The sequence below is a fragment of the Sorex fumeus genome, unplaced genomic scaffold, assembly GCF_029834395.1.
Source record: "Sorex fumeus unplaced genomic scaffold, SorFum_2.1 ptg000081l, whole genome shotgun sequence".
NCBI classification, from domain to species: domain Eukaryota; kingdom Metazoa; phylum Chordata; class Mammalia; order Eulipotyphla; family Soricidae; genus Sorex; species Sorex fumeus.
In genome coordinates this window covers 4,958,749-4,978,011 of record NW_026606138.1, presented here as the reverse complement: position 1 = coordinate 4,978,011, position 19,263 = coordinate 4,958,749, and the positions used below count along the sequence as shown (strand labels likewise).

The following is a 19,263-nucleotide window of genomic DNA, read 5'->3' as shown; positions in this document are numbered from 1 at the left end:
GTATCTACCTGTTCATATAAAATTAGTACAGTGGCACTTGCATTGCACAGGACAGACCCAGGTTCGATCCCTGGCACCCTGTATAGTCTCCCAAGCCTGCTAGGAGTGATCTCTGAGTGCAGAATCTGGAATAATCCCTGAGTATGCTGGGTGTGTCCCCCCAGCCCGCAAAAATTGCAGAGTTCAATTCCTTACCACAGAGTTCTTGCTAGCTTTCTCCCATCTCAGACTTGTGATTCTTTTCTTTGAGTGTGAGAACCCTGGTTTGTGTTTCTTTAATAGTCTTATATGTAGGGCCAGAATGGTATTACAGGTAGGGTGCTTGCCTTACGTGTAGCTGACCCTGTTCAATCTGGCACTACACACATGGTTCCTGAGCTCCTCCAGATATGGCCAAACCTCCTTCCCTGACCGCCACCCCTCCAGAGCAGTCTTAATACATATATTTTATATACATATATTATATGGGCTGGAGCGATAGCACAGCAGGTAAGGCATTTGCCTTACACACTGCCAACACGGCCAACCTGGGTTCAATTCCTCCACCTCTCTCGGAGAGCCCGGCAAGCTACCTAGAGTATCTTGCCCGCACGGCAAAGCCTGGCAAGCTACCCGTGATGTATTCAGTATGCCAAACACAGTAACAACAAGTTTCAAAATGGAGTTACTGGGTTCACTCGAGCAAATCAATGAACAACAGGAGGAAATAAAGTTTAAGTGTTTATATTATTATATGGACTGGAGCAATAACACAGTGGGTAGGGCGTTTGCCTTGCATGCAGCCCACCCGGGATCGATTCTTCTGTCCCTCTCAGAGAGCAGAAAGTATCCCGCCCGCACGACAAAGCCTGGCAAGCTCCCCGTGATGCCAAGCTACCCATTTGATATGACAAAAATAGTAACAAGAAGTCTCATAATGGAGATGTTACTGGTGCCTACTCAAGCAAATTGATGAGCAATGGGAGGACAGTGCTACAGTGCTATATATTAATTAATAATATTATATATTAATAGCCCGGCAAGCTACTGAGAGTATCTCGCCCGCACAGCAAAGCCTAGCAAGCTACCCGTGACATATTTGATATGCCAAACACAGTAACAACAAGTCTCACAATGTTACTAGGCCTGCTCGAGCAAATGGATGAACAATGGGAGGTCAGTGACAGTGATATGTTAATACATAAATTATATGCTCCATTTCCCTGCATATAACCAATCTCCCAACATACCATGCCATGGAAGAGATGCTCTCCACCTAGCCTGATCCCTGCTGCCACTTTCCCCGAGTCTAGGCGGTCATCCTCCCAATGTCACCTCCCAGTGGTATACTGGGCTGGACCACTGCCCTGATAATGGAGGGCTAATGCTTCTATCCCAAGCACCGAATGGATGGTAATCAGTGACTGAGAAAATCTCCTTTCTCATTACTTAGCCTATTCTGAGTGTTGAGCATTCTAAGATCTTTCCATTACTCTTCAAAAACACATGATTCCGACACACCAGGCGTGGGATTCATTCCAAGGGTTGGCTTCCAGGTCTCTGAGGGTGTAATGCAGAGGACAGCCGTCGGGGGGCAGCAGAGAACGGCAACACGAGCATGAACTTCAGTTTCAAGATTCCAAGACAGCTCTGACAGGAAAAGTGGCAAACCGGAGCTGGAGAGACGCTCTAAGTCAAAGGGCTGTAGCATGCGCTTTACTTGTAGCACCGGGGGCGTGATCCCCTGCACCTCAGGCTCTGCATGGCTCCCCACCAAGTATCCTGAGCACTACTGGATGTCCCCCCCCCCCCAAAAAAGGAAAACTTTCTTGAGTCATTTGTCACTTCATCATTTATTTACTTTTTTTTTTTTTTTTTTTGCTTTTTGGGTCACACCTGGTGATGCACAGGGTTACTCCTGACTCTGCACTCAGAAGTCACTCCTGGTGGTGCTCAGGGGACCATATGGGATGCTGGGAATCGAACCCGGGTTGGCCACGTGCAAGGCAAATGCCCTACCCGCTGTGCTATCTCTCCAGCCCCTCATCATTTATTACTTTTGTCTTTAAATTTTCTTTGTTTTTTTTCTTTCTGAAATTCCTAGATTGAATTGTATCTTTCTAAAATTCTGTGTGTGTGTGTGTGTGTGTGTGTGTGTGTGCGCGCGCGCGCGCGCGCGCACGCACCAAGTCCATTAGTGCTTAGGAGCTGCTCCTGGTTTGGTACTCAGGGCTGTTCCTGGCCATGATGGGGAACCTTGTGGGGCCAGAGCTTGAACTCGGGCCTCTTGCATGGAAAGTCTCCCATCCATTCTGCTACCTCTCCCCCAAATTCTGATGTTGAAGTCCTAATCCCTAGCAGGGCCTTCAAAGAAGGAGGGTGATTAAATGAGGCTCATTGGTGGGGCCTTGTCGGGCAGAACCATGTCCTTTAAGAAGAGAAAGAGCTAGACTGGGGATGAAGCTCAGTAGTGCATGTGGTACCTGTAACTGCTGCACATGTGTGAGATGCTGGCTTGGATGCCCTGCGTCAGGAAGAAAAGGGGAAGAAGAAGTGGCGTACCAGGAGAGCACCAGGAATGCCTTTGCGCAACCCCAGAAACGGGGCCTGCCAGCCAGGGGAAAGGCTTGGGAGAAAGCCAACCTGGTAATATCTTGTCTCGGGCTTCAAGTTACCCCAAATCAGAGGAAAACAAAATGTTCAAACCAGAGTTTCTCAACCAGGGGGTATGTGGACCTGATATATTCTTAAGGGAGCCATAGGTGAAATCACATAATTGGGGTCCACATAATTAGCATGAGGTGAAGGGGCTCAACTGGCAGAACAGGGAACACAGGAAGGAAACAAAGTCAAAGGGGGCCACATCAGAAAAAGATTGAGAAACACGAGTTTAAACTACCCGGTCTGTGGCATTTTGTTTTGGCAGCTGAAAAAACAAAAAGATGTTATCTTTTCTGTTCTATTTTTGTCTCTTTGACTTTTACTCTACTTGGATGGGTATGTGCTTCTTTGTTATTTTCTGCCAATTTTTTGGGGGGGGATCCACACCCTGCCTCCTCAATTCTACTGTAAAAATGTTTCAATTTCCAAGAACTCTTGTTTGGCCTCTAGATGTTCTTTGCCTTGTTTTGTATTTTATTATTTTATTTAATGAAATATGCTAATAACGGTAATAATTTGGAACAGAAATTAGTTTCCTCTATTCTGCCATTTTTTCTACTTGTTCATTTTGAATTGTATCATTCATAATAATAGAGGTACTCATAATTATTTTGTCATTCTTGTTTATCAATTTAAATGAGGTTTCCAGGACCAGTGTGGATTTGACTCCCATGCACCGAAGGATAATCAGACTGGGTCTAGTGCATGTTTTTGTTGTTGTTGCTTTTTGGGTCACATTCGGTGATGCACAGGGTTACTCCTCGCTCATGCACTTAGGAATTACTCCTAGCGGTGCTTTGGGGACCATATGGGATGCTGGGAATCGAACTTGAGTCGGCCGCGTGCAAGGCAAACACCCTACCCTCTGTGCTATTGCTCCAGCCTTGGATCAAGTGCATTTAGTCAAAGATCCTTCAGTCTCTCCTCTGAGATGTCAGTGAAGTTTCTCCCTATTCTTTGATGGAAAACAAAAGCCTGGTAGCCAAGTTTAGGAGATGAGGGATACAGCTTTCAGCACGTGGGAGGCCTTGTGCTTGGCTAACCAGTTCGTTTTTCCCTTTGTTATTCCTCCCTCAACTTTTATCTGGTGGTTTTCAAGCTCAGGCCCCTGTTTTAGCCTTGTTTTATCCCTCGTGGTATACAAAGGTCATTTGCTTGGTTGGACAAATCTTAATATTTCCCGAACAGATTCTCAAACTATCTTTTAGTAGCTCCTCTCTTCTTCCTCCCTCCTCTTATTTCCAAAGATTCCCCACAAACAAAAAATTATTTAAGGAGCGAAGACACAGCCAGGAATGCTCAGAACCTATTCTGGCAGTGCTCAGGGAACATATATATAGTACAGGGGATCAAAACAGGGTTGGCCTTGTGCAAGGCAAAAGCCTTACCCCTGTACTATCTCTTTGACTCCAACAATAAATTCTTGAAAGATTTCTGAATGTAAATTGGGAAGTTTATAGCTCTGACTGCTCAGATCTCAGAATTATCCTACTCTACATGCCACTTGCAGTCCAGATTTCAAGGCTCATTCTGCCATTATCCCCATTCATCTTAGATGGATTCCTTCTTGGAAAGTTATTAACTTATTTTAAAGAAATTTGGGGAGTAAGCTGTGATTTTTTTTTCTTTTTGGGTCACACCTGGCGATGCACAAGGGTTACTCCTGGTTTTGCACTCAGGAATTACTCCTGGCAGTGCTCGGGGGACCAAATGGGATGCTGGGAACCAAACCCTGGTCAGCCGTGTGCAAGGCAAACTCCCTACCTAATGTACTATGGCTCCAGCCCCTGTGTTCATTTTTTTCTCTAAAATTTCTGCATGCATTTTTATATATTTTCTTAATTTCATTTGACTAAGCATTATTTCACTGTAAAGATAGAGTATATTTTAAGCAAAGCGTGTATTCAAAAAACAAATTACGAGGGGGCCGCGTTGCGGCTCTCTCTCCCCACCTCCCTGGTGGTCTCTGTCACTCCCCCCACCCCCGGGAGGCCGATGGGAACAGGTGGATGAAGGAAGGAATGAGGGCCAGGCTGGTTGGTCTCAACTGCCATTTATTCCAATCTCCTCTCCATTCTCCTCTGATTCTCCTCCTGCTTCTTCTTCCTGCTTCTACTTCATTCTCCTTCTGGCTTCCCCAGCCCACTCTTACAGCCTAGTTAAATCTCAAAGCATGAGGGGTTGTGGTGACACACATAGGTGGCGTCATACAATCAGCGGATTTAACGTTCTTCCCTCAGGGGGAACTTCTTCTAGGACAAATTCTCATCCAGTAAGACTACTGGCCTAAGGGCAAAATATGGGTGTGTTTCCCCTCCCTATAGTCCAACAAACATACATTCAAAATATTAGTCATTTTGTATGGACATAGTAAGAGATACATTAAGCTTATAGGATTGCTCTCCTGGGGCCATCTCGCTATAGATCTCAGACTACAGTGCTCAGGCCAAATAAGTCTTTCCTAACCCTAGCAGTGTCATAATCTCGTTTTGGATCATGACAGCATTTGTCCATGACCATGCTCTTAACTTATAATTAAGTATTGTGGTGCTTTGTCCTGGCCCATTTCGATGCCAGGGTAGCTCACAGCTTGCCCTGGGTTCATTCAGTCCCTCGTTGGGACCCTGCTTTTGGGGTGCTAGGAACTGAGGGCAACTGTGACTTAAGTCGAGGAAGCAGATTCCCCGGAGTGAATATTATTCGGAGGCAATTAACTCCCATGTTACACAAGCATAATATTAACTGTCTTCCTGTGTCTATGCTTTAAACTATGCAAAAGGACATAAGAGAAGGAGAAAAGCAATATTTCATTCACAAATATAAAATCATTAAGATTACTGAGGAATCTGACCTTACAAGTTAACAGATTAGGGGAAAAAGGTGATAAACAGGTTGGGGAAGAGAGCACAAAGAAGAGTTTACAGATAACACAGAGGAATGGAAGTGCCTCAGGAGCACTGTGATAAACTTAAGCTCCCTGCGGCAAGGGAAACAGGACATACCAATGTTATCCTGAAATGTTTAGAGCTATATCCCAACAGCAAAGAATAAAAATTCTCTGAATATAGGGGGGAAGCTGGATTCAACTGTGGCCCCACTTGGTCTGTCAGCATTACCGGGCACAGCTCTCTTGGTTCTCAGCACTGCCAAGGTTGGCCTGGGTACTCCCAGCACTGCAGAGTCCAAGGAATATCGCATCCTTGCGCCCTTGTACTGAACCACCAGCCTGGCTGACTGAGAACTGCTAGATGGGGCCCCTAGGTCTTCTGAGCACTGAGCACTCTTGGGAGCCCTGCACCCTCACCCCCCACGGGGTGGGTAAGGGGATAAGGGACATGAATTCTATACTGTGTTATGAAGGATGGTGACAGTGAGCATGAACTAACATTAATGAGTTCACTGGCTTCAGTGACCCCATGAAAAATAGCTTTGTCTTCTTGAATCTCCTCATCCCTTTGTTCACTGAGCAACGAACAAACAAGGATTGCTAATCACAAATGTTCTCTAGCGGAATAAGAACACTAAGGTGACTGAGATACTCATATTACCCTGGTGACTCCATCACACTCTATTCATACATAGTACATAAGTGTTAAAACCTTCTAGGCACTACCGGGACACAGAGGAGAGCAAAGACAAGACTTAGAAACCAACTGCCAGAGAATGAGGGAAAAGCCTGGAGAGCTCACAGCAGAGGCAGGAGATAGCAGTGTCCAATTTCCTCAGAAAGCTGAGTTCAGGGTAAGAGGACACCAACTTGACAGACAGAAGTTAGTGACTGGGAAATTCAGATAAAGAATTTATTTGGCATATGCAAAGAGATATAAAATGTCAAACTGTCAAGTTTGATTTTGAAAGCCACAATAGAGATTGAGATGCAGATTAAAGATGTATGTGTTGGGTTTTCAATAGTTTTAAACTTGTTTAACACCTTTTTCATGTGAAATCAGACAAAGCAGAACACTTGCAGAGATAGAGTAGAATGGGAACTACCACAGAGACAAAATCCTCAGGAATTAATAAAGAAATCAAGAATGCAGACAGAAGGGTTGGTTTTAAAGGAAGATTGTTCTCTTGAACAGAAGAAAAGCAAATAAGAGAAAAGTCAGCAAAGCTTGTGCTTAGGTCTGAAGGTTTTCCCTGTGAAATTCAATGAAATCTGTTTTTATTTTATTTTATTTTTTGGCTTCTTGGGTTACACCCAGCCATGCACAAGGGTTACTTCTGGCTCTGCACTCAGGAATTACTCCTGGCGGTCCTCCGGGAACCATATGGGATGCTGGGAATTGAATCTGCGTGCAAGGCAACCGCCCTCCCCGCTATGCTATCGCTCCAGCTCCCTCGATGATAAGAAAGAAGTGAGCAAAGAGGAAGCTCAAAGGGTTTATGTCGCCCTCACCCCCACCCTCACCCCAAAAGTTGAAGCCGGAGAAAAGTGGAGAAAGAGAGAGGCTGGAACACAAAATAAAGGTTAAGGCAAATTATGCCTGATTCCCACTTTCTGTCCCAGACACCCGCGCATAGTCCCCTAAGTATCACTACCAGCAACCCTGAGCACCGCCAGGTGTGGGCTCCACATGCTAAACGATAAAAAACGTTTTGCTTTGCTTTGCTTTGCTTTATGTGTGTGTGTGTGTGTGTGTGTGTGTGTGTGTGTGTGTGTGTGTGTGTGTAGGGGTCGCTGGAGAGAAAGTATAGCGGGTATGGTGCTGGCCTTGCACAAGACGCACCTGGGCTTGATCCACCACACATGTGGTCCCCAAAGCCCTGCCAGGTGTGTGTGTGTGTGTGTGTGTGTGTGTGTGTGTGTGTGTGTGTGTGTGTGTGTGTGTGTAAGAAAGTATAGCGGGTAGGGTGCTGGCCTTGCACAAGACGCACCTGGGTTTGATCCACCACACATCTGGTCCCCAAAGCCCTGCCAGGTGTGATCCCTAAGCACAAAGGGGTGAGGAGGACGACGACCCCTTGTGGACAACTGAAGCAATTAAAAGGGAGACCATTCACTCAAGGCTGCACCCACTTGCGCAGCCGTTTAGCGCCCCAGAAAGGCACCGGAGGGACGGCAGTGTCAATGAGAGAAGTCTGGAATCACAGCTGAGACTACAAGGAGAGAAGGGACGTTAAGAAAGGGTCCCAGGGGCTGGAGAAGACAGCGCAGCGGGTAGGGCGTTTCCCTTGCACGCGGCCGACCGGAGGGTTCGATTCCCAGCATCCCATATGGTCCCCTGAGCACCGTCAGGAGGAGTAACTCCTGAGTTCAGAGCCAGGAGTAACCCCTGTGCATCGCCAGGTGTGACCTAAAAAGCAAAAAAAAAAAAAAAAGCCAGTCGATTTCATGGACTTGAGAAACGGAACCCGTCAGCGAAGACTGGGCATCGCTTCTAAAAGTCAGCATCCTCTCAGCCGTGAGCCACTAGGCGCCCTTGCCAGGGAGGGAGGCTCACGGGAGACGCCTGGGGCTCCGCGGACGCGTAGGCGTCCCCGTCCCGCCCCGAGCAGCAAACGGTGGCGCGGGCCGGGCTGTGCGCAGTGCGCGTGCGCGCCCCGCTACGCCTGCGCATTGCGCCGCCGCCGCCGCCGCCGCCGCCGTTTCCGCCGCGCTCGCTTGGGCGCGCTGGCCTGAATGGGCTTCCGGGTCCGCGGCCGCCGGGAGGAGCCAGCGGTGCTCCCGCGCCCCGCGCCCCGCGCCCGCCCGGCCAAACCCCGCCGCGAGGGCCCCGGAGGGCAGCGGCCACCGCGCCGGCCGCGGTCTCTTTCCCTGGCGGCGGCGGCGGCTTCTTCCGTAGGACAATATGTTCAAGAGAATGGCCGAATTTGGGCCTGACTCCGGCGGGAGAGTGAAGGTCAGTGCCCGGCCCGGGGCGTCTCGGCCCACGCCCCCCCCCCAGTCCGCCGCCGCCGACCGCCCCCGGGCGAGGGGATTTCCGGAGTCGGTGGGGCCTGAGCGCTCATCTTTTCCCCCTCCCCGGACGGCCGCGTTGGATTCCCCGACACCCCGCACGGTCCCCCGAGCTCAAAGCCCCGAGAGTCACCCTCCCCCCACCCCCCACCCAAAACAAACCACAGTCGCGGACAGTCGCTACTTGCTTGCCGGCGCCCCTTCCCCCGGCGCTGCAGCACCGGACCGGACCGTGTTCCCGGAGCGGGATGAGGCTGGAGGCTGATAGCGGGTAGCGCGCTCGCCTCGCACGAGGGACACTCTTAGGGGTGTTCCCCTCGCCCCCCGCTCCCCTGCCCAAGCACCTGCTGGTGGTGGCCCCCAAACGGAAAACAGGACAGACCTACAAGTGCAGGCGCATGGGGTGCGCCAAGACCCCGAGCTCCGATCCAGTGGGCCGCATCAGTGATGCTCGGGATCAGAGGGGATGCTGGGGATCGAACCCAGGTTGGCCAACGCCTGCTGTCCTAGCGCCAGGCGCGGTAACGGAGTCAGCTGTCGACCCAGTTGACTCAGGCAGGTCAACTGTTCCGTTATGAATTTCGCAGGGTTTTTTTTTTTTGTTTTGTTTTGTTTTGGCACCAATCTCATGTAGGCATTTTGTTTTATTTAATTTATATTTATTTATTTATTTATTTGCTTAGGAGGGTTGGCACAGCGGTAGGGCGTTTGCCTTGCACGCGGCCGCCTGGGCCGACCCGCATTGGATTTTTCTGCCCCTCTCGGAGAGCCCGGCAAGCTACCAAGAGTATCTCTCCCACCGGGCAGAGCCTGGGAAGCTACCCTTGACATATTCGAGATGCCAAACACAGTAACAAGTCTCACAATGGAGAGTTACTGGGCCCGCTCGAGCAAATCGATGAAAAACGGGAGGACAGTGCTACGGTGCTATTTCCTTTTGGGGTCACACCCCGCGATGCACAGAGGTTACTTCTGACTCTGCACTCAGGAATTAGCCCTGGCAGTGCTCGGGGGACCATATGGGGTGCTGGGAATCGAACCCCAATCGGCCGCGTGCAAGGCAAACGCCCTACTCCCTGTGCTATCGCTCCAGCCTCATTATTTTTATTTTTTAATTTTGCGGGGGCACACCTGGCAGTGTTTAGGCCTAACTCCTGGCTCTATGTGTAGGGATTACTCTTACCGGTGCATAGGGGACCTTATTCAGTGTCCAGGATCAAATCTCGGTTTGCTTTGTGTAAGGTAAATGCCCTGATTACTGAACTCTCTCTCCCTCTCCCTGGCCTTTGCTTTTAGTTTCTGTCTGTGCCATATTGTTTCTAAAATAAATTTAATTATACAAATAGCAGACATTTCTTTAATGCAGCATGCACAGTGGAAGACCTCTGAAAATTTCAAAAGCTGCTGAAAGTGAAAGGAAGGAAAGATAGGTAAAAATTTCTAGCACCCTTAGCTAGCTCAGTGATGAAGCAGTTTCCTTGCATATGTGCGGCTACAGCCATCCCACCGAACCAAGAAAAATAATAGTACCAAAGACATTTTCCCTGAGCTTTTTGAATTGAGGAAATGACTACCAAATAAAGATTAAAAATGAGATTTTTGTCTGTTGGAACAATAGTACAGCGTGACCAGGGTTTGAGCCTCGGCATCCCAGATGGTCTCTCCAGCTCGCAAGGAGTAAGCCCTGAGTACCACCTGGTGTGGCCCAGAAACAAACAAACAAAAGATTCTGGAGTAAAGACAAGACAGTAAAGACCCTCTACTTGTTATCATGTTGGATTTATAAATTTATGTTCATTGATTTGGGATTAGACGTACAGTTCTTAAGTGCCCTTCTACTAAAAGTGGGATAAATTAGTCTGCCCATAAAATCAGATGCTATATTGCCTCTCTGATGATGGTTGTGCAGTCTGTCTTTTCAATTTAGATAAATTACACCCAGTTCTAAACTTTTGTACTAGACACTCCTTTTACTCACTCTTTGCAAATATGTAGCAGCATAGGAGCTCTTGGATAAGTTGGCTTTGTCAGTGTTTCCTGTTCATTCCCTCAGGCTTTGAACCTAATGCTCCACCTGTCCTTGCCACAGTAGTGTCAGTAGCACTGCACTGTCCTCCCGTTGTTCATTGATTTGCTCAAGCGGGCCCAGTAACGTTTCCATTGTGAGACTTGTTGTTACTGTGTTTGGCATATCGACTATATCATGGGTAGCTTGCCAGGCTTTACCATGTGGGTGGAATACTTTCAGTAGCTTGCCGGGCTCTCTGAGAGGGGCAGAGGAATCAAACCTGGCTATATAATTAATATATGTAACACATATATAATTAATGCAAGGCAAATTATTGCAATAATTACAATTATTGTTTCTTCTGAACTAGCATTAGGTATTAGGTATTTTATTTAACTGTTAATTATCCCGGCAAGATTTAAAGTTTCTCATGTTCACGACTTTTCCTTGCTGTCGTTGATTATATAACTCAGCCCTTTACACATATGTGTTTTGGGGGGAAGGGAGGTGGCACAGCTGGTGATGCTGACGGCTTACTCCTGGCCCTGCACTCAGGAGTCACTCCTGGAGGTGCTGGGGAACTATAAAGGGTGCCAAGGAGTGAACCTGGGTGAGCCGTGTGCAGGGCAAGTGCCCTACCCACTACTATCTCACTGGCCCCAAATAAGCTGAAATTCTTTTCTTTTTTTGGTTTTTGGGCCATGCTCATCAGTGCTCATTGTTATTCAGGGTACTCATTATTATGCTCAGGAACCATCCCAAGTTTTACAGGGGACATTATGGGATGTGGTTGGCCCTGTGCAAGGCAAGCCCCTTATTATCTCTTGGGGCCCGCCCCCCTTGATACATATGACTTTATCTTGCTCTCTGGATGTGTACACTGTGTTTTGTTCTCTTTGGCTGGTATGAATGCAAGGCTATATACTTGCTGGGTAAGTAAGTGCTACACTGCTGAACTATACCCCCAGCCTTGATACACCATTATTGAACTCAGCTGTAACATTCAGTATTTTCTCTTCACTTAAATTTCTTACTCCTTTCTATCCTGAACTCACAGGCCTTTACATTTGCCAGATGCAATCAGAAATGTGCAAGCCAACTTAGAACAGAGTATGCAGCAAAATGTCACCCACCAGTACTTAGTAAGCTTCATTCTTCCAAGAGCCATTTTAACAATATCTTGTTTTTGTTTTGTGGGTCACATCCAGTTGTTGCTCAGGGTTTTCTCCTGGCTCCTGAAGGTACGTACTCAGGAGACCATATGTAGTGCGAGGGATTAAACTGGTGTTGAGTGCATGCAAAGCTAGCACCTTAATCCCTATACTCTCTGGCCCACCCATTTTTTTTTTTTTTTTTTATTTATTTATTGAATCACTGTGGGAAAGGTCACAAAGCTTTCAGGTTTATGTCTCAGTCATGCAAATATCAAACACATTTCCCTTTACCAATACTTATCCTTTCCCATGAAGAACCCCAATAAAACCCCACCCCCCACCCCTCCCCGTCCCTGTGAGGCAGATGAATTCTAGTTAACACTCTATCCGCTTTGATTAGATTGTTTCAATAAAAGATTCACCACTATTATTTAGAGTTTACCCCCCCCCCCCCCCCCAAATCAGACATGCTGAAAAAGCATTGTGAAGTGATTTGCTTTCTCCAGCTGGGTTCAAGAATTAAATGTTGGTTTTGGATTTCTGCTATTTTACTTATTGACCCTGGAAGTATTTCTACTGAAAGTCAGATAGTTAAGAAATTGGTTTCTGTGTTCTGGAGTCGTGGCCGTGCTGGAGAGCCGCTCGTGGGGGGCAACTGGTGGCCTCGGTAGGGCGTGAAGGGCGGAGCGAAACGCCCCCCTTCCCATGAGGTTTTAGTCGCCCCCACACTCCCGGCTCATACCTGCTGTCCACAAGGCTCCCATGTGGCCGCCATCTTTCTTTCCAGAGAGGAGAGGGCGAATGGGGCAACACCCTTTCCCCTCCGGCAGACTTGATGGGCTGGATCAACGCATAGTCCATTCACTTTTCTGCTCCAAGCTGCTGGGTTCTGCATTAAGTCCTTGTGCTTCTGGGGCCATGGCCGTGCTGGAGAGCCGCCCGTGGGGGGCAACTGGTGACCTCGGTAGGGCATGAAGGACGGACCGGAACGCCCCCCGACCCATGAGGTTTTAGTCGCCCCCACTCCCCCGTCTCATACCTGCTGTCCACAAGGCTCCCATGTGGCCGCCATCTTTCTTTCCAGAGAGGAGAGGGCGAATGGGGCAACACCCTTTCCCCTCCGGCAGACTTGATGGCCTGGATCAATGCATAGTCCGTTCACTTTTCTGCTCCAAGCTGCTGGGTTCTGCATTAAGTCCTTGTGCTTCTGGGGCCGTGGCTGTGCTGGAGAGCCGCTCGTGGGGGGCAACTGGTGACCTCGGTAGGGCGCGAAGGACGGACCGGAACGCCCCCCTTCCCATGAAGTTTCAGTCGCCCCCACACCCCCGGCTCATACCTGCTGTCCACAAGGCTCCCATGTGGCCGCCATCTTTCTTTCCAGAGGGAGGAGGGCGGAAGGGAGCAACACCCTTTCCCCTCTGGGCGGAAATGATTGCCTGGATTAACGCATAGTCCTTTCACTTTTCTGCTCCAAGCTGCTAGGTTCTGCATTAAGCCCTTGTGCTTCTGGGGCTGTGGCCGTGCTGGAGAGCCGCTCGTGGGGGGCAACTGGTGACCTCGGTAGGGCGTGAAGGACGGACCGGAACGCCCCCCTTCCCATGAGGTTTTAGTCGCCCCCACACCCCCGGCTCATACCTGCTGTCCACAAGGCTCCCATGTGGCCGCCATCTTTCTTTCCAGAGAGGAGAGGGCGAATGGGGCAACACCCTTTCCCCTCCGGCAGACTTGATGGCCTGGGTCAATGCATAGTCCGTTCACTTTTCTGCTCCAAGCTGCTGGGTTCTGCATTAAGTCCTTGTGCTTCTGGGGCCGTGGCTGTGCTGGAGAGCCGCTCGTGGGGGGTGACTGGTGACCTCGGTAGGGCGTGAAGGACGGACCGGAACGCCCCCCTTCCCATGAGGTTTTAGTCGCCCCCACACCCCTGGCTCATACCTGCTGTCCACAAGGCTCCCATGTGGCCGCCATCTTTCTTTCCAGAGGGAGGAGGGCGGAAGGGAGCAACACCCTTTCCCCTCTGGGCGGAAATGACTGCCTGGATTAACGCATAGTCCCTTCACTTCTCTGCTCCAAGCTGCTGGGCCCTGCATTAAGCCCTTGTGCTTCTGGGGCTGTGGCCGTGCTGGAGAGCCGCTCGTGGGGGGCAACTGGTGGCCTCGGTAGGGCGTGAAGGACGGATCTGGCCCACCCATTTAACATTATTTGAACCTAACTGTAATTTTTTAACTTTATTTATTTTGAGTTTGGGGATCACATAGAGTTGCATTTAGGGCTTTTAGCTCAGGGATATGCCTGGTGAGAACTGTCATTCAAACTCAGGTCTGCTACGTGCAAAGCAAGTGCCTTACCCACTATTCTATCCAGCCCTTAAAATCATTTTTTAAAGCTCCTTTCTCTGTGTAAATATCTTTAAATTGTAATTAGAATGACTAGTTACAGTTTTTTGTACTGATGAATATAAATGTGGGGTGGGGGCCAGAATGATAGTACAGTGGGGAGGGTGTTTGCCTTGCTTGCGGCCATCCTGGGTTTCCGTGGCATCCCATATGGTTCCCTGAGTACCGCCAGGAGTAATTTCTGAGTGCAGAACCAGGAATGACCCCTGAGCATAGCCAGGTGTGACCCAAAAAGCAAAAAAAAAAAAAAGGAAGTAAATGTAGGGGCTGAAGAGGTTGTACAGGAATTAAGATACTTGCCTAGCATGCATCGAACCCAATTCAATTTATAGCACAGGATATAGGGACATACTAGGAGTAACCCCTGAGCACAGCCAGGAGCATCATTTGATGCCCCCAAACAAATAACATATGTAGTAAGAAATAGGGTGGAGCGATAGCACAGTGGGTAGGGCGTTTGCCTTGCATACGGCTGACCCGAGTTCGATTCCTCCGCCCCTCTTGGAGAGCCTGGCACACTACCTAGAATATCTCGCCCTCACGGCAAAGCCTGGGATATGCCAAACACAGTAACAAGTCTTGCAATGTTACTGGGCCCACTGGATGAACAACGGGAGGACAGTGACAGTGACAGTAAGAAATGGTTGCCCTTTATTCTCCCTGAAATTCTCTCCCAAACTGCCTTATTATTTGTAGTACATTTGGAAAATCACTGCCATAAACAAATTAAGGTCATTATCACAGGTGATAGTAGTCATAGCTGATGCTATTTTTCTGAAGCCTACTTTTAAAGTTTGAGAATTTAGAGCCATTTGTGTGTATGTTGTTTTGTTTTTCGACCACACCCAGCTGTCAGCAGGGTTTACTACTGGCTCATTGCTCAGGGACCACTCCCGGAGGGTTTGGGGGATCTGGGGTGCTGGAGATGGAATGCGGATTGACCATGTGTAAGGCAGATGCCCTTATCTGATGTACTATCTTGCTGGCCTCATTTGTGGTTACTTTTAAAAAAATCTCACAAAGGGCCAAGGACGTAGTCCAAGTGAGACCCTGTGTGCGTTACCTCTGAGTACCACTAGGTGTCAACCCCACAATGAACAGAAGTATGAAAAGTAAATAGCTCACAAAGTACTTTACATAATGATTTAAATAGACATTTTCAAAGTGGGAACATTATAATTTGGTGTTTATTTGTGCTAATATGAAATGAAGATGATTAAAATTGGTTTGATGACAGAAATCCAAGTCAATATGCAAAATTTAAGTTGTCTGACCATTAAACTTTTCAGAGGTTTTTTTTTTTTTTTTTGCTAGTTTGGATAATGACATACTATTTATTGGTACTTAAATTTTCTTTTAGGGGGTTACTATTGTTAAACCAATAGTTTATGGTAATGTTGCTCGCTATTTTGGAAAGAAAAGAGAAGAGGACGGGCATACCCATCAGTGGACAGTATATGTGAAACCATATAGAAATGAGGTAAGCACTTGTTTCTTCTATAATTGTTTTTATCTGCAGTTGGTTTGCATGAAGATAAGTTACAGTATTTTATAATAGTATTATAAAAATTTTTTGGCATATTGAATATGCCACGGGGAGTTTGCCAGACCCTGCCATGTGGGCAGGATACTTTCAGTAGCCTGCCAGGTTCTCCAGAGTAAGACCTAGATAATAAGATGTCCGGGAGCAGGGTTTTATAGTCAATGGGTCTTGGCCGTTGATGGGATTACATGGCGCTGGGGGCAGTTGGTGGGTGTAATGCCTACATTATGGAAGATGGGGGATCTGGGTGGAGGAGGCCCAGTCCCAATCTGAGCAGGCTTGGAGATCTCAGCCCCGATCCCGCACACCTGGGTTCCTCAAGTAAAACTTAAGTGTCAAAATTCAGAAATTTGACTGTGGGTGTATATCTTAAAAATTGTTAAAAACCTACCTCTCCTCCTCTTTTTCTTCTTTTTAAAAAAAATTTAGAGTGCTGAAATAATATGTAGAAAATGTTATAGACTTGAAACCTACTTGCATGAACAGAAGTAGTCATAACATATTTGGAACCCACAGAATATCTGCCTGTTAATAATTCCCACAGAAGGGAGAGTAAATAACATTGATTAAACAGAGATGATTTTAGAATATGCTAGGAGAACAGAGAGGTGATATAAAATATATCAATATGTTAAAACTTACATATCAAAAATTACTGAATTTTGGTGAACTGTCACTGTCCTCCCGTTGGTCATCGATTTGCTCAAGCAGCCCAGTAACGTCTCCATTGTGACACTTGTTACTGTATTTGGCATATCGAATATGCCACGAGTAGCTTGCCAGGCTCTGCCATGCGGGCGAGATACTCTTGGTAGTTTGCCAGGCTCTCTGAGAGGGGCAGAGGAATTGAACCTGGGTCTACCAGGTTGACCGCATGCAAGGCAAACGCCTTACCCACTGGAAAAATAAGTTTATTTTTAAAAAGTTAAATTCTTTATAAACCTTAACAAAAATAAAACAATTCACAATCTTAGGGTTCAATAGGTCTCTTGTTGCCCATGTTAAACAACATTATGGTTTCTGCATGTTATGCTTACACCTCTTCCTATATATACACAAATGCAAGAGAAATATAAAGTGCAACAGAGTGGGTAGGTAGTACTAGCAAGAGTGTTACTATCACTTTCCTCTTTGGCCCAACACAAGCTCATTAGTGATGTCCCTGAACACCCATAGAATCCCATAGGAGTTCCCATAAAGTGTGATTTTACACCCCTGACCACTACTCAGATTTTCTGAGCTATTATCTGTTTTTACCCCAAGCGTATTCAATATGCCAAAAATCAGTAACAATGATGAGTCTCATTCTCCTGACCCTGAAAGAGCCTTGAACATGGCACTTTTAAAATCCCAGGGCTAGGATGAAGGAGATGTTACTGGAGCCTGCTTGAGCTAATCGATGACCAACAGGATGACAGTGATACAATGATACAGTTGATTATAAAATTATAGGTAATTTTATAAATATTAGATTATAATTTTATAAATAGTAGAGAAACTGACCCCTGAACTATAATTATAAATAATTTTATAATAATTCTGCTGTTAATTTTATTCTGCTGCTGAATTCTGGTACCTGAAGTACAACTGATACATAGTACATATTTAATAGGTACTTATTGAATGAGTAAACTATACTATACGTAAAACTTTATAAAAACCACACAAAAACTTGTATTTGAGTGTTTACACTTTATTTTATTTATGTTATTTATTTTTTATTTTTGGGTGATGCTCAGGGGTTTCTCCTGACTCTGCACTCAGGAATCACCCCTGGCGGTGCTCAGGGGACCATATGGGATCCTGGGAATAGAACCCGGGTCGGCTGCGTGCAAGGCAAATGCCTTTCCCACTGTGCTGTCACTCCAGCCCAGAGTGTTTACACTTTATTATTGCAGAGTAGCCCCCCCCCAAAAAAGTGGAGGGGAAACCCAAATGACTACTTATGGATGAATGTATAAAATATGGTATATCTATGTAATAGGATATTATAAAAGAAAATAATACCTGCTGCACTGATGAAAGATAATTAGAAACATGGTAAGTGAAAGACAGATACAAAAGACCACATATAATATGATTATACTGAAATAGATTGTATTTGCCAGTGAGTAGGAGAAAGATTTGGGAGAAACTTCACTAATGGATTTTCTTTGTGTGTAATAAAAATTGATAGTGATTGGTCATTGTTTCACAATTCCAGATATAGTGAAAGTCATTGAATGTTACATTCTGGGTAAATTGTATGATAAATAAATTATCTTAAACTTTTTATTTTTAATTTAAAATTTTATTTTTGGGGGGTCATACCTAGTGGTGTTCGGGGCTACTCCCAATTATACTTGGGGTACTTTGTGGTGCCAGGAGGACCATATTATGCCAGGGATTCGATTGGGATAGGCTACGTGAACTGGCGAAGCTACGTGCCTTAACCCCCGTTCTGTCTGTGTAGGCCCTTTGCTTTTATTTTTTTATTTGTTTTTTAACTGAATCACTGTAATATCTTTAATCACTGTAATAACCGTTTCAAGGTTGTTTATGATTGGGTTTCAGTCATATGTTCCAACATTCATCCCTTCATCTGTGTACATTTCTCACCACCAGTGCAGTTTCCCTCCCGCTCCCACACCCCATGTCTGTCTCTAGCAAGCACTTCTCTTCTCTCTCTTTCTCTCTCCCTCACTCTCCCTCTTTCTCTCTCTTTCCTCCCTTCTCCCTCTCCATCTTCCTCCCTCTCCCCCTCCCCCCTTTGGGCATCATGGTTTGCAATACAGATACTGAAAGGTTATACTGTGTATCTCTTTGTCTACTTTCCACATTCAGTTCTTGTTCAGAGTGATCATTTCTAACTATTATTATCATACTGGTCCCTTCTCTATCTTAGCTGTCCTTTTCCCACCACACACTTATGGCAAGCTTCCAACCAGTGACCAGTCCTCCTGGCCCCTGTTTTTCCTGGCCTTGGGTATTCGTCTCATACTGTTTTTTTTAAATCTCCTACAGGTGAGTGCAATCATTCTGTGTCTATTCCTTTCCTTCTGACTCATTTTACTCAGCATGATACTCTCCATATCTATCCACTTATAAGCAAATTTCATGATTTAATTTTCCCTTACAGCTGCATAGTATTCCATTCCTGTTGAGTGCAATATAGTTTATTTATCCAGTCGTTTGTTCTGGGACACTCAATAGGTTGTTTCCAGATTTTGTCTATTCTGAATAGTGCTGTAGTGAACACGGAATGCAGGTGATATTTCTGCTGTGTTTTTGGGCCCCCAGGGTATATACCCAGAAGTGGTATTGCTGAGTCAAGTGGGAGCTCAATTTCTAGTTTTTTGAGGATTGTCCATATTATTTTCCAAGAAAGCTGAACCAGTTGACATTCCCCAAACAATGAATGAAAGTCCCTTTCTCCCCACATCCGTGCCAGCATTGCTTGTTCTTCTTTAAGATGTGTCCCAGTCTCTATGGTGTGAGGTGATGTCTCATTGTTGTTTTGGTTTGCATGTCCCTGTTGATTAATGATGTAGAACACTTTTTCATGTGCCTTTTGTCCATTTGTATTTCTTCTTTGAGAAAGTTTCTGTTCATTTCTTCTCCCCCTCCCCTTTTTTTTTTCTTTTTGG

At 46.4% G+C, this 19,263-nt stretch overlaps 1 protein-coding gene across 2 annotated transcripts in view; it reads left to right on the top strand.

Annotated features, from left to right (window-relative positions):
• The first annotated feature begins 8,252 nt into the window (after positions 1–8,252).
• Positions 8,253–19,263, top strand: part of YEATS4 (YEATS domain containing 4) — a 33,622-nt gene continuing 22,611 nt past the window's right edge. The window contains exons 1-2 of one of the 2 annotated variants that reach the window (XM_056130804.1): positions 8,253–8,483; positions 15,455–15,574. In XM_056130804.1, the coding sequence (XP_055986779.1) occupies positions 8,433–8,483; positions 15,455–15,574 (171 nt within the window). In that variant the 5' untranslated portion in view covers positions 8,253–8,432. The remainder of the gene's footprint in view (positions 8,484–15,454; positions 15,575–19,263) is intronic. The other variant, XM_056130805.1, reaches the window with a different exon arrangement.